The following is a 14,434-nucleotide window of genomic DNA, read 5'->3' as shown; positions in this document are numbered from 1 at the left end:
GGCCCAGTCAACTGAATCTGACAGTCATTCTCAACTATTAATTGGTTATTCCCTCCTCAGAGAATGGCCTGGCTTCAGAATCCAGGTTGTGTCATTTGCTGCCCACTCTGTCACAGCAGTTAACTCAATGTTGTATCTTCTGTTTTTAGTGCTCTTTGTTGGGAAAATTACGATTGGAATGTGCTGACCTTCTAGAAGCAAGAGGAGTGGTGCTCCGTGACCCAGCTCTGTTCTCTTTCCTTTGGGTGGTGGATTTCCCACTCTTCCTTCCCAAGGAGGAAAATCCTGGAGAGCTGGAGTCAGCCCACCATCCATTTACTGCTCCCCACCCGAGTGACATCCAGCTTCTATACACTGAGCCCGAAAAGGTACCATATGAATACTTCCAAATAAAAAGGAGATGTGGAAATAAAGGCAAAGAACTTCAGATTTCACGGTCTGACCCAGTTCTGGAAGCCCCAGAAGAAACTGTTGGGTTTGAGCCAGTAGTTAAAAAACCTTGTCTCTAAGTAGCCACGGTGTCTTCAGTCTATAGAACAGAAAACCAGAAATTTTCTCTAACATAAAAGCTCTGTGCATCTTCCAGGTCCGTAGTCAACACTATGACTTGGTTTTAAACGGCAGTGAGATAGGAGGTGGTTCTATCCGAATTCACGATGCAGAGCTACAGCGTTACATCCTGGCAACGTTACTAAAGGTAACATCGTCTGCTGACTGGGCCTTTTTTTTTTTTACCTATTTGTCAATTATGTTAAATGTTTGTTATGAATGTAGGATTCACTAGATGTAGAATAGTGTCAGCTTATCTTTCTATCTTTAGTGTAAGACTTTGATAAAGAAAATGACAATAATAGCTATTTATTAGTGCTTACTATGTGCCGGGCCCTGTTTAAGTACTTTAGATGCATTGACACATCTAATCCTCACAATGACTTTACAAGATACCCTCATTCTGTCCATCTTAAAGATGAGAAGCTGACGCAGGTTAAGTAATTTGCCCAAAGTCACACAGCACAGAAGTAAGCAGAGCCAGGATTCTAACCCAGGCAGGGTGGCTCTTGAGCCCAAACTCCTAACCTCCTAATCACTACACTGCTCAAAACACGATGCAGTCTAGAACGGCTGAAAATGGTGATAATGCTGGAGAAAGAGAGGTTTGAAAGGAGTTCGTGTCACTTAATAGATACTACTTTCGTTGTATTGGGAGGGTAGACTTTAGTGATAGAGAGTGACCCCACTGTCTATCAGGATTTATCAGGATTTTAAAAGTCCATACAGATGCAGGCCTGAGAATTTGCAGTTTGTTGATGATTCTGTAGAAGGCTAGGGTAGGTTTCAGGAAAGAAAATATCCAAGAGAGTCTGATCCTAAAGATCATTTTGTGGGGTTAACTAACAGGTGTGAGGTGGGATGGAAGAACAGTTTCTGAGAGCAGGATTGGAGAACTCAAAACAGCGGCATTTGGCACCGCTGCCTTCTAATGGCGTTCTCTCCCCTTGGCCCCTGTGACAGGGCAGTTTCCTGCTTCTCCTCCTGCTTTTCTGAGCCCACACCTCGGTGCCCTTGGTTGGTCTTACTCCGTTTGCATTATCAGTATAATAACAGCTGCACTTACTGAGCACCAGGCATCTCTCAGCATGTTTTAATATCCGTGACTTGTCATATTCTCTTACTAAACTGTAAACCTCCTAAGGTATTTTTTTTATTTCTATTTTCCCTTTAGCACCCAAGCATACTGTGTGGCACTTAGTGGACATTCAGTGTGTATTTAAACTGAGTTATCTTTTGAATTTCAGGAAGATGTGAAATTGCTCTCCCATCTGCTCCAGGCTTTAGATTATGGGGCTCCCCCTCACGGAGGAATTGCCTTAGGTAAAACATCTGTCTTTTTACAAGCTGATTTCATTCCATAGCCCCATGTCTTGAATTTGGGCTCTCAGCTTACAGGGCGTGGGTGGAGGAGTAAAGAAAGTAGGGGGCAAGCCCAAGAGTTCTACAAGAATTTGTGTTTTCATTTCAATGATATATTTTTAAAATATATTCTACCAGTTATAAAGATAAAACTTGGCTGATAATTTGCATTTGAAATATTTTGTAATAAAATAAAACTGCAGCATCTTAAGTCAATGTTGCTCAAATCCCTGGGGGCTCACAGACACTTTCATAGGAGTCTGGAAAGCACTGCTCCATAGTACTCGGCTTGTGTGAAAGTAGGAATGTTCACTGCCCTTCTGGTGGCCATGATTGCTCACCTTGCTTGTTTTATCAAGCAAGGAAGAGTGTGTGAAATTCTAGGAAACTCACCTAGATTATAGGCCCTCAAAAACAGGGGCCTCCTTCTGTGTTCTTGGAGTGCCCTGCACAGCACCTAATTGTGTTCAACCTTTAGTAAGCCCTTGCTAAGGACTTATTAATTGCTGTGACTATTAATCCCAGGAGCATGTGAATATTAGTTCTGAGCCTTTTTCTAGAAGGAGATAGAAAAGAACCTCTCAAACAAACAAAAGTTCCCTAAAAAGGCAAGGAACTATGCTTAGCCGCAACTTGTTAAAGATTCTTATTTAAAAATTCTCTACAACCTTTACAGAAAAACTAAGTCACTCCCAACCTTAGATTACATTCTTTTCTTTTAACTTTGTATTTTACTCACAGGGTTAGACAGACTGATATGTCTTGTCACCGGAGCACCAAGCATCAGAGATGTCATAGCCTTCCCGAAATCCTTCCGGGGGTACGACCTCATGAGCAATGCCCCAGATTCTATCCCTCCTGAGGAACTGAAGCCCTATCATATCCAGGTCTCCTGGCCAGTGGACTCAGAAGCAGAAAAGAGCTCATTGGATCATCCACACCATCCAGAAAGTTGAGCTTTAGAGTTTTGTTCTCTTTGTTTCCCCAAGGCTAAAATCTGATCCTGAGTTCTGCCACAGATCTGACAATCAGGCCTTTAGGAGGAAGGAATCCAGGCAACATTCTTCACCACAATGAAGAAACAGATAGAAGGTATCCAATTTTGAGTTGATAACATGCATTATTAGGATTTTTTTGTTTGGGACTCTTTTGAAGTTTCTTTTTACTTGGAGAAGTGTGAAAGATGGCTCTTTGTTGGAGTAATATAATGGCTTAGTGTTTTCTAATCATGTTTTTCATACCCAGACAGTAGATTATTCGCCTCGGACAGAGGTAATCAAATCATGTGTGAAATATGGGAAAATGCTTGCCTAATTAGGTTGGTCAGTTGATGGAGGGGTCAGTTCAACCAGCCTCATCAAGAGAATCCTACAAATTAAGCTACATAGTGACATTTCAATTATCAACATGATACAGTGAGAAGAAACATGATATAATGCAAAAAAAATCACTGAAGTGAAAGTCACATAATCTTAGTCAGTGTTTCACCTTGAGCAAGTTACACAGACCTCTCCTAGCCTCCCTTCCCGCCAGTGTGAAATCGAACAGTGCTTGCCCTGCCTGCCCCACAGAGCTCTTGTTGCCAGAATCAGAGGAGATGATGTATGTGGAAGATAGTGTGAGTGAAAATGCTTTGAAAACCTATAAAGCATTCCACAAATGTAAGATAATGATATTGTCCATCTGTAAACAGATACAGATATAAGTATTTTATAGTTTAACATGAAACAAAACTGTATCTATTGGGGAAAAAACAGTAATTTTATGAATCAGTATTGTTTATATTTCTACTCTTAAAAGTAATCGTTAATCCCTGAACACTTTCCCTCATCGTAAGTAATTCAAAATATTAATTGACCTTAGACCAACCTCAATGTATAAAAAAGTGAACACTGAAGCTCTGGTATCTAAAAAGAGTGAACTCTAGCTCACTATAATTTTCTTGTACATTCTGTTGACACAAAAGCTTATAATTAATTAATAATTATAAAATGGGAACAAGGCCTCGATCAATGAAATTGTTCTTTTCTACTTTATCTTCACTTTTGCCTTGACATTCTTTAGATTTATAATTTATAAGCACCAAGTATCAGTCTTATGCCCCTGCCTGTTTTTCTAGTGCTGTAAGCAATGTGATGCTGTAATCTTTCTCTGTTTGAAAATAAAATCCATCTCACTTCAGGTTCAATTTGTGATGCTTGTGAGTGTGAATGTCCTTCACTTCTGCAGTAAGCTGATTCGCCTTTAGGTGGGGCTTTTCCCTAAAGTTTATCCTTTAACACAATCTCTCCCCATTTGTGGGTGTATCCTGGAGCCAGAAAATCCTTGCTGGCAGGGTTCTCATGGTGAGAAATGGTGTCCAACTCCCTACCATTTGTCAGTGGAGAGAATCTCTAGAAATGCTCTTTATTGGGTAGGGAAATGCAGTTTTACATCTATTTATCCCACATGGACATTACCTAATTTCTAAGTACAATAAATTCACTCTTCACTGTGTAGAGCCTAATTCTAACCAGAATATTGTCTTTCTATGCTGGGAATGAGAGTTATAGAAGACACCCAAAATCTGGAGAATATTTTCTAGGTTATAAATACTAAAGGTCCCATGTCCCCAGAAATCAGACAATCCTGTGTTGGCATCTCAGAGACCTAATCACTTTGGATATCACTCAGCTTTTCTTTAGTCCTGTCAGAAAAAAAAAAAAAAAATGCTTATTCTGAAATCCAAGGAGTTATCACTATTTTAGACCTTCATCCTTGAGGTGGGGTGAAATTTTAAATTAAATATTTTCTTAAAAATTACTTATTGATAAACTACTTATTGATAAAGTTGAAAACAATACAGCCAGGATTTTGGAATGCATGAACTAATTGTAAACTGGAAGCCAAGTTTGTTTTGAATCCCATCTCCCCAGCCTCAGAGGGAATTTAGATTTATCCTATGTTGCAAGTTTTAAGAACAAGGTAAGCCATTGCCAGCTACAGCACTGATAGTTACTATTAGCTTCAAGAGAGCTTTGTCTTCCAAACAGTTTCTCCTTGTTGGGAAGAGATATGTCAGATGATGAGTCTGACAGGATTGTTTTATGCTCTTGGGCTCTTGGGTTGAATAAAACAATGCATCTATACAGCCGCTCTTTTTCCAGAATCCCCCTCTGAAGAACCAGAACTGTCGGTGACGCTGACCACATTCCTTGCTGCTGATTTTTTGTTAAGCATAACTCATCCTAAACATTCTGCCTTAAGGGTACTTTTTTCTTATTTCAAGGAAATTGAGTTACTTTGTAACACAAGACATAACCAGGTACATCCTAAAAATATTAGATGGGATATCTATCTAACAATTGCATACGTAAGTCATGCAATAAGTGCACATCTGAGTCAGTCTTCTGTATGTAAGACAATGGACTTAGGAGAAAGAACCTATATGAGCTGGACATATCTCAGTTTAATTCCTGGCTTTACCACTCTCTAATTATGCAACCTTTCCCCTGTCATTTAACCTCTCTAGGCTCCCATTTCTTCACCTAAGAATAGCAGTTCTCAAACTTTTTGATCTCAGGACCACTAACACTCTTTAAAAATTATTGAGGACCCCAAAGGGCTCTCTTAGGAATTAAAATTTCTTAAATATTTATTAATTCACTTTAAGATAATAATCTGTTACATGTTAACACAAGTAACATTTTTATTTTAAAAATAATTATTTTCCAAAACAAAAAGTAGTAAGAAGAATGACATTGTTTTACATTTCTGCAAATCTTTTTGATGTCTGGCTTAATAGAAGACACTGGATTCTCTTATCTGCTTCTGCATTCCATCTGTTGTGATATGTTGTTTTGGTTGAAATATATGAAGAAAATCGGGCCTCACACAAATTTGAAGTTAGAAAAGCGAGGATTATTTTAATAGCCTACTCTGATAATTATGGATATTCTCCTCTGATACTACACTGAAACTTGACAAGTTCCTCAAAGGTTAGTTGCAATGTGGACTCTGAAATCATATTGATAAACTTTTCTAAAGTCCATTGGTCTATCTTGTATGTTGAATACAACTTTTATGCATGATCTTGTAATACCACCCATTGATCATTTGGAAAATACTGGTTCACTGCAAATCTTTCAAATGTTGATGCATTTCATTATACAGTATCTAAAAAATCACATTCATTATCACCACTGGTCTTATCACAAGTCTTTAAGTAATGGGGCAAAAAGTCTTCTCTGAGTAGTAACAGCCACAAGCTGGCACTTAACAAGTTTGAACACTTTCCAAGCTGAGATTCAAAGTGTTCCTAGGTATATAAAAGCAAATGTAAAATTGTCTCTAGATGAAAACACCTTAAACCAAATCCTCAAAGAATTTCTAAGGATAAAGTTCCAAGGAACATAATCTCACAATAAAAAAAAAAATCACAAAACACACAAGGAAACAAGCTACATTGTCAGACATTATCAGCAGACACAACAGACAGAATCAGATTTACTAATATTTCATGTATTGGAGTAGAGTCTGACAATAAGCAAAGTATATATGATATTTATAGAAATAAAAGAGAGGGCCAGCCCCATAGCCTAGCGGTTAAGTTCAGCACGCTCCGCTTCGGCGGCCCAGGTTCAGTCCCCAGGCATAGACCTATACCACTCATTGGCGGCCAGCACGTACAAAATAGAGGAAGATTGGCACAGATGTTAGCTCAGGGCAAATCTTCCTCAGAAAAATAAAATAAAAGAATCCAACCTGTAAGGAATAAAAACTAATAAAAATGATGAAGCAAATTTGGCAAAAAATAAAGAGCAAAATAAAACTTATAGAAATAATATAATCATTGAAATTAAAATTCAATGCATGATTTAAAAAAACATCACTGATAAAAGAATTAATGAACTGAAAGATGAACCTGAAGAAATTACTCAGAAGGCAGCACAGAGACAGAGATGGAAAATACAAAAGAGCTTGAAAAATTTGAGGGATAGAGTAAGAAGGACTAACTATGTCTAATTAGAATGCCAAAATGAAACAATAGAAGAAAAAGGGGACAGGAATTGTTCAAAATAATAATGATTGAGAATTTAATAATTGATGAAAGAAACTGAGGAAAGCAAACAAATTGCAAGCACTATAAATTATTTTTAAATTCACACCTTGATTACAGAACTCCAACACCAAAGAGACAACCTTGAAGGCAGCCAGAGAGAAAAGACAGGAAATGTACAAGTATTCCAAGAGCTGACTTCTCAATAGTAACAATGGGAAGAAGAACACAGTGGAATACTGTCTTCAAAGTGCTCAGAGAAAATAGCTCTCAGCCTGGAGTTATATGCCCGTGTATAATCTTCAGTAATTTCAGACATTTTGGATAAACAAAAACTGATAAAGTTTACAACTAATAGATCTTCTATAAGGAGATTTCTAAAGGTTGTGCTTTAGAAAGAAGGAAAACTAATCCACAAATAGGGTGGCCAGATTTAGCAAATAAAAACAGAGGAAGCCCAGGGGCCAGCCCGGTGGTGCAGCGGTTAAGTTCACACGTTCCACTTCGATGGCTCGGCGTTTGCCAGTTCAGATCCCAGGTGGGGACCTACGGACTGCTTGTCAAGCCATGCTGTGGCAGGTGTTGCACATATAAAGTAGAGGAAGATGGGCATAGATGTTAGCTCAGAGCCAGTCTTCCTCAGCAAAAAGAGGAAGATTGGCAGGAGATGTTAGCTCAGGGCTAATCTTCCTCAAAAAAAAAAAAAATTTAATAAAATAGAGGAAGTCCAGTTAAAATGGAATTTCAGCTAAGCAACAAATAATTTAGCATAAGTATGTCCCAAATATTGCAAATGTTGCATGGGATGTACTTACACTAAAAAAATGTATTTGTTGTTTATCTGAAATTCAATTTTAACCGGGTGTCTTATATTTTATCCAGCAGCCCTATCCATATGGGAGAGTTAAAGATGGGAGAAGGAATGATTAGGAAAGAAAATAGTAAATTTATCACTGAATGTAAACAAACATTGGCAGTATTAATTATATCTAAGTTGTGGGATAAAAAATAAACAAGATAGAACTAAAATACTGAACACAATGGTAAATGAATCCAGGGAAGGTGTCAAAGTTAAAGCTTTCTAAGGTTCTTGTACTTTTAAGGAGGAAAGTAAAGATGTTCATTATTTTAGACTTTAAATATTCATATTAAAATGGCTGAGGTAGGGGGCTGGCCCTGTGGCCAAGTGGTTAAGTCCGCGCGCTCCGCTGCAGGTGGCCCAGTATTTCATTGGTTCAAATCCTGGGCGCGGACATGGCACTGCTCATCAAACCACACTGAGGCAGTGTCCCACATGCCACAACTAGGAGGACCCACAACAAAGAATATATATATCACATCAAACCACACTGAGGCAGTGTCCCACGTGCCACAACTAGAAGGACCCACAACAAAGAATATACGACTATGTACCAGGGGGCTTTGGGGAGAAAAAGGAAAAATTTAAAATCTTTGAAAAAACAAAAACAAAAACAAACAAACAAAAATGGCTGAGGTGACTACTAAACCATAAAATTAAAGTGCATAACTTACAAAGAAAAGAATTTAAAAAAACAATAAGAAACAATTCAAAACAATGAAAAACAATTCAAAAGAAGGCAAGAATATAACAAAAGAAACAGTGAAAGAAAGGAAAGGAAGGGAGAGAGAAAGAGAAGAAAAGACAGGAAAAAAGGAACAGAAAAAGTGAGATACCATATTTATGGATTGGAAGATGCAATGTAGATGTCAGTTCTTCCCAAATTGTTATATAGATTAAATTCAATTCCAATCTCCAGAGAAAAAAATACATCTTGTATTGTTTACTTTATACTATGTTGTTAGTGCCATCGAGTAGATTCCAACTCCTAGTGACCCTGTGTACAGCAGAACGGAACCCTGCCCGGTCTTTTTGCACCATCCTCTCACCTTCCAGCACTATATCAGACAACGCTCTGATGCTATTCATAGGGTCCTATTCATAGTGGCCAGGTCCTTCTTCCTAGTCTGACTTAGTCTGGAAGCTCTGCTGAAACCTGTCCACCATGGGTGACCCTGCTAGTATTTGAAATACCAGTGCCATAGCTTTCAGCAACACGCAGCCACCACAGTATGACAAATGACAGATATATAAAATTCTAGAAACGAGCTAATTTATAGTAACAAAGTGTTGATGAGGGGCCGGCCCCGTGGCCAAGTGGTTAAGTTCGCATGCTCTCGTTCGGCGGCCCAGGGTTTTGCCAGTTCGAATCCTAGGCGCGGACATGGCACCACTCCTCAAGCCATGCTGAGGCGGCATCCCACATGCCACACCTAAAGGACCCACAACTAAAAGTACACAACTATGTACCAGGGGACTTTGGGGAGAAAAAGGAAAAATAAAATCTTAAAAAAAAAAAAGTTGATGAGTAGTTGCCTGGAGACAGGGGAGTTGGGAAAGAGTAATGGATTACAAAAGTTCAGAAGGAAACATTTTTTTATTTTTGCTCAGGAAGATTGGCCCTGAGCTAATATTTGTTGGCAATCATCCTCTTTTTACTTGAGGAAGATTGTGGCTGAGCTAACATCTGCACCAATCTTCCTCTATTTTATGTGGGATGCTGCCACAGCATGGCTTGATGAGTGGTGCTAGGTCTGCACCCAGGATCCAAACCCGCAAACCTTGGGCCACCGAAGCAGAGCACACAACTTAACACCTACACCACCCAGCCAGCCCCAGAAGGAAACTTTTGGATGTATTCATTATCATGATTGTGGCGATGGTATCACAGATGTATATATGTATGTTAGAACTTGGCAAATTATACACTTCAAATATGTTCAGTTTCTTGCATGTCAGTCATATTATAACGTTGTAAAGAATAATTTTTAAAACTATACAAAATATTAACTTCAATTTAGATCCCAACAGGGCTTCTTTCTTTTTTTAGGGGGTAGAGGGGACGTGACAAGTTGATTGTAAAATTTCTGTGGAAAAGCAAAGATCCAAAAGTAGCCAGACACTGCTGTCTGTACCTGGGGAAGAACAAGGCGAAGAAATATTTTCACTTGATGCCAAGAAGTACAATGAAGTTATATTGATTAACAGGTATTGGTGCAGGGAAAGACCTGTCAGTCAATGGAGCAAATTAGAGAGCCCAGAAACAGGCCTTTGTATACATGGAAACTCCATTACTGAGATGGTGAATACTTGGGACACATTATACAAATTTTAAGTCTCTTGCTTAGTCAAATAGTGGTTTAAAGGTTGAGTCTAGAATCCATGGCTTATAATTCCAGTGTGCCTGAGACTATACAGAAAGTCAAGGGCAGAAGCCTCATTGCTAGACCTGGCCTTAATTGTTCCATATCTAAGGGGGCGGAGTTTGACCACTTATCAGCCTTGAATTCAGTGTCTATAAGAAAGATAAGACCAAAGTAAAGCAAGATATGATAAACTTCAAATTACCTTCACAGAACAATACATTTCTTTAGGGGCCTTTTTCTCACTGTTATCAGAAACATTCATCTTTTGCCATCTGTGTCTAAGAGGTGTCTGTCTTTTCCACCATGCTACCCATTACCTACACCATAAACATGAATAAGGCCATAGTGCATTAGCATTGAAATCACAAGTGAGCTTGGAAATAGTAAAAAGAAAAATCTTTTGTTCTGCCTTACGCAGTGTCTCAGGTCTTTTCCTCAGGGCTGTGAGGACCAAATAAGATGTCATATATGGAAGTAACTAGTACAGTCCCTGACATATGTCCCTGACATAAAGGAAGCGCCATATAAAGGTAGCTATTATTAGGTGTAACATTCCTTTGTCCAGACATTATTCTGAAGTCGTCTTGTAAACACCTAATTGTCCTGCTTTATGATGAGAGCAAGAAAGTGAGTCTGGAGAGACTTATTTGTCTCAACTATCTGTCAGCTCTACCTTCAAAATCAATCCTGCATCTGACACTTTCCACCCCTCCAGGCTCCCACCCTGTTTCACGTGACCATCTTCTGATGCCTACATTACACCAAAAGCTTCCTAACAATCTTGCTGACATTCCAGATCACATCACTTCTCTGCTCAAAACCCTGCAGTGGTTTCCCATCTCAGAGAACAGTCCTCACAGTGGCCTCCCAAGCTCTCCATAACCTGCCACTTGCTACTTCCTGACCACCTCCTCCCGCGCTCCTCCTCTCTCCCTCCGCTCCCTCTACAGTGGCGTCCTTGCTTTTCCTGGTGTTGACCAGTGTGACCACATGTCCAGACCTTTGCCCTAGCTTTCCCCTAGCAATTTTTCTCTAGATAATTGCATTGTTCACTCCCTAATATCCTCAAGTCTTTGCTCAAATGCTTCCTTTTTAGTGAAGATTTCCCTGACAACCACATTTGAAAGAGCCCTGCCCCCCACCAGCACCCTCTGCCTGCCTTTCTCAGCTTTATTTTTCCTCTCTGGCACTTACCACGTTATCTGATACTCTATGTTTTACTTACTTATTTTGTCTGCCCCACTAGAATGTCAGCTCCAGGAGGGCAGGGCTTTTGTCTGTATTCTCTGTAGTATCTATTCCCAGCATCTGAGAGACTACTTGGTACATAATAGGTGCTCCATAAGCATGTTTTGGGTGAATTATTAAATGGATAGTTGACCCATACATGCCAAGCTCTGGGTTAGGAGCTGGGGGTGAGGGGTGGGTCTGGCATGGAGATGAATAAATTGTGGTCCCCGTCCTGGAGAGGCTTTTAGCGTCACAGGGGAGACTGACACATAAACAGATCATATTTGAGATGATGCAGTAAATTGTTAGATGAAGCCAGGCAGAGAAGCCCTGAGACCAGCCTAACCAATAGGGAAGACCTCCTAAAGCAATACTCCCTCAAATGTCGGCAGCTTGTTGCTGATGGTAGCTTAATTCTTAGCAAGCATTGACCTTTCTTTCAGTTTTTAACTAAAATGGCTTGGGACGAATAGATCACTTAAAAGTTAAACAGGAGTCCAATCTCAGCTTTATCGTCTATATGGCACAGAACACCAACAATTTCCCTAGTTTTACATCTGGAAGAAGAGGGAGGAAGGAAGCATGCAATATATCATTTCTAAGCCCAGGGATTTTCAAGAGCATGAGGATATCTTTAAAATACCTAAATGTACAGCTTTATAAAAGTTGAAAAAGTCAATTTATGTATTTTAAGAGCTGTGACATTTGAAGGATAAACAAGCACTGATTTTGAATCATGGAACCCAACTTTCCAGCTTGAGAATATAATTACATGGAAATCCCTTATTTTTTTTTTAAAGATTGGCACCTAAGCTAACAACTGTTGCCCCCCTTTTTTTTTCTCCCCAACCCCCCCCCCAGTACATAGTTGTATATATTTTTAGTTGTGGATCCTTCTAATTGTGGCATATGGGATGCCACCAGGATCCGAACTGGCGAAACCCCAGGCCGCCAAAGTGTAGCACACGAACTCAATCACTCGGCCACAGGGCCGGACCCTGGAAATCCTTCCTTAATGTGTTTGGCAGGACATACTGTAAATGAAACAGATCATGACTAAACTAGAATTGCCATTTGTTGACTTTCTAGTGGGGTTGGGGTCAACTAATGGGTTATTTCCATTTTCTTCAATGAAAATAATTTACCTGGGATCTCACTTAGTAAATGGGTATAATTTTTCATGAATATATATAATTTTCAAATAAATGAGGAGGATATTGGAATTATAAACCTGGGAATCAGTGATTCACACTAAAGATAGCAGGGTATAACAGCAACCTACACATTCCATTCTCCCACGCCACCCCCAGTGCTCGAGCAGTGTGTGAGATTATATATAGAATTACAGGTTCCTAGGATTGGAAGGCATCCTCGAGATTGAGTAGTCCAACTTCCCACTCAGTGCCAGAGTCTTAAGGTCACAATGGGTTTTTGTTGTTTTTTTAAATCAGCTCAGTTCCACCATTGGATAACACTGAGTTTGTACTCCATAAAGCCTCCAAGTTTTTCCGAAACAATCCTCGGTCAAGCCAGCTTTCCCCCCATCCTGAAGACACCGTTGGGGCTTTTCAGACAGAAAGAGAAGACTTCAATATTCCTGACTGTAGTGTTTCATTTAGTGCTTTTGGTCCTTTCTTCCAGTCCCCAAAGATAATTATTCTTCAATGTTCTAATTCTGTCAATTAGGAATGAGATAGGCTCTTGTATATTTGGTCTCTGCCACTTACCACCTGTGTGGGCTCGGGTAACTTTCTTATCCTCTGAGCCTATTTACCCATAAAATGGAGGCTAATTCCTAACTTGCTATCATTAAAAGGATGAACTGAAACACACACTCAGCATGTAGTAAGCCTTCAAAAACGAGCTATTATTTTTCTTTTTCATTCGTTTATGGCCCTTCAGATTTGTTTCATTAGCCATGACTGTGGACAGTTTTCAACCAGGCAGTCACCCAAGCCATAGACCTTCATGATAGGAGGTACTTCGCTGCCTATTTCGTTGAAATAGAATTTTCCCCGTTTCACATTCAGGATATCTTATCCTCAGTCTTTCGGTACCTGGTCAATCTCCACAACTTCTCAAAGACTATCTTATCACATCTACAGTTATTTCAGTAAATACAGAGTATAACAGGCTTGTTAATACTGCAACAAACAGAACAGACCAAATCCCTTCCATGGAGTTTTACCTCTTAGAAAGGGGAAAATGAGTCAACATGTAACACCAAGTAGTGGGGGTAGTATGAAGAATAAAAGGCTAAGAGACCTCGAGTCGGGTGCAGGTGGTTCCGTCTCACATAGGGCCTCAGAGCCCGGGGGAGACATTTGAGTAAGCACCAGGCACTGAAAGGTATTTTACCTTTCCTGCAGAGAAAGAGCAAGCATGAAAAGCCTGAAGAAACCTCAAAAGTATGGCATGTCCATGTGGCTAGAGCTAACAGATCTTGAAACATACTATTCCCTCATACCCTGAACACATTAGAACTCACTTCTACCAACAGATGGTTTATTTTGGAGAAAAGGAGTGACCGTTTTTATCCATTCAGATTTGCAATGTTCACAATTCTTAAGCTATCAAAAGCATTAAAGTCCTAGGAAAAACAGTAACTCAAAAGCTCCTACCCACTTTCAAGGGCTAATTAGTGAGCTTAAATTTGATTAGAAAGTATTTAATATTTAGGCTTTGGGATGTTGCCAGAAGCCAGAGCTATTTCCTTCAGGAATTTTGGGAGTAATTAACTGGCAACCCACTGGTTTACTAATCTTACTATCCTCATTAACTTGACTTAAGTACATGCCCCAGAATTTTATTTGCATAACTAGTACTCCTAAACACCGATTTTCTAACACAAGGATACTTCTATAACCAGTAGTATTTACACTTCATTTAAAATCTAGTTTGTCCCAATGTTTTTTCTAGGCCTTTTTAAAATATCCATCTTTGGGGAGGTCTCTGAGACCAGTTACTTCCCTTGCACCCACCAACTTTGGCATCTATCAACAACTTGCCAGACCCATCACCATACTACTT

General features: G+C 39.5%; 1 protein-coding gene across 2 annotated transcripts in view; it reads left to right on the top strand.

Annotated features, from left to right (window-relative positions):
- DARS2 (aspartyl-tRNA synthetase 2, mitochondrial) overlaps positions 1–4,092 on the top strand; it is a 29,558-nt gene extending 25,466 nt beyond the window's left edge. For both annotated transcript variants that reach the window (XM_014852891.3, XM_014852890.3), the window contains 4 exons: positions 150–368; positions 587–697; positions 1,797–1,872; positions 2,653–4,092. In XM_014852891.3, coding sequence (XP_014708377.3) covers positions 150–368; positions 587–697; positions 1,797–1,872; positions 2,653–2,867 — 621 coding nt within the window. In that variant the 3' untranslated portion in view covers positions 2,868–4,092. The remainder of the gene's footprint in view (positions 1–149; positions 369–586; positions 698–1,796; positions 1,873–2,652) is intronic.
- Positions 4,093–14,434: the final 10,342 nt, after the last annotated feature.

This window comes from Equus asinus, chromosome 25 (assembly GCF_041296235.1).
Source record: "Equus asinus isolate D_3611 breed Donkey chromosome 25, EquAss-T2T_v2, whole genome shotgun sequence".
NCBI classification, from domain to species: domain Eukaryota; kingdom Metazoa; phylum Chordata; class Mammalia; order Perissodactyla; family Equidae; genus Equus; species Equus asinus.
This window is presented reverse-complemented; position numbering and strand designations above follow the sequence as displayed.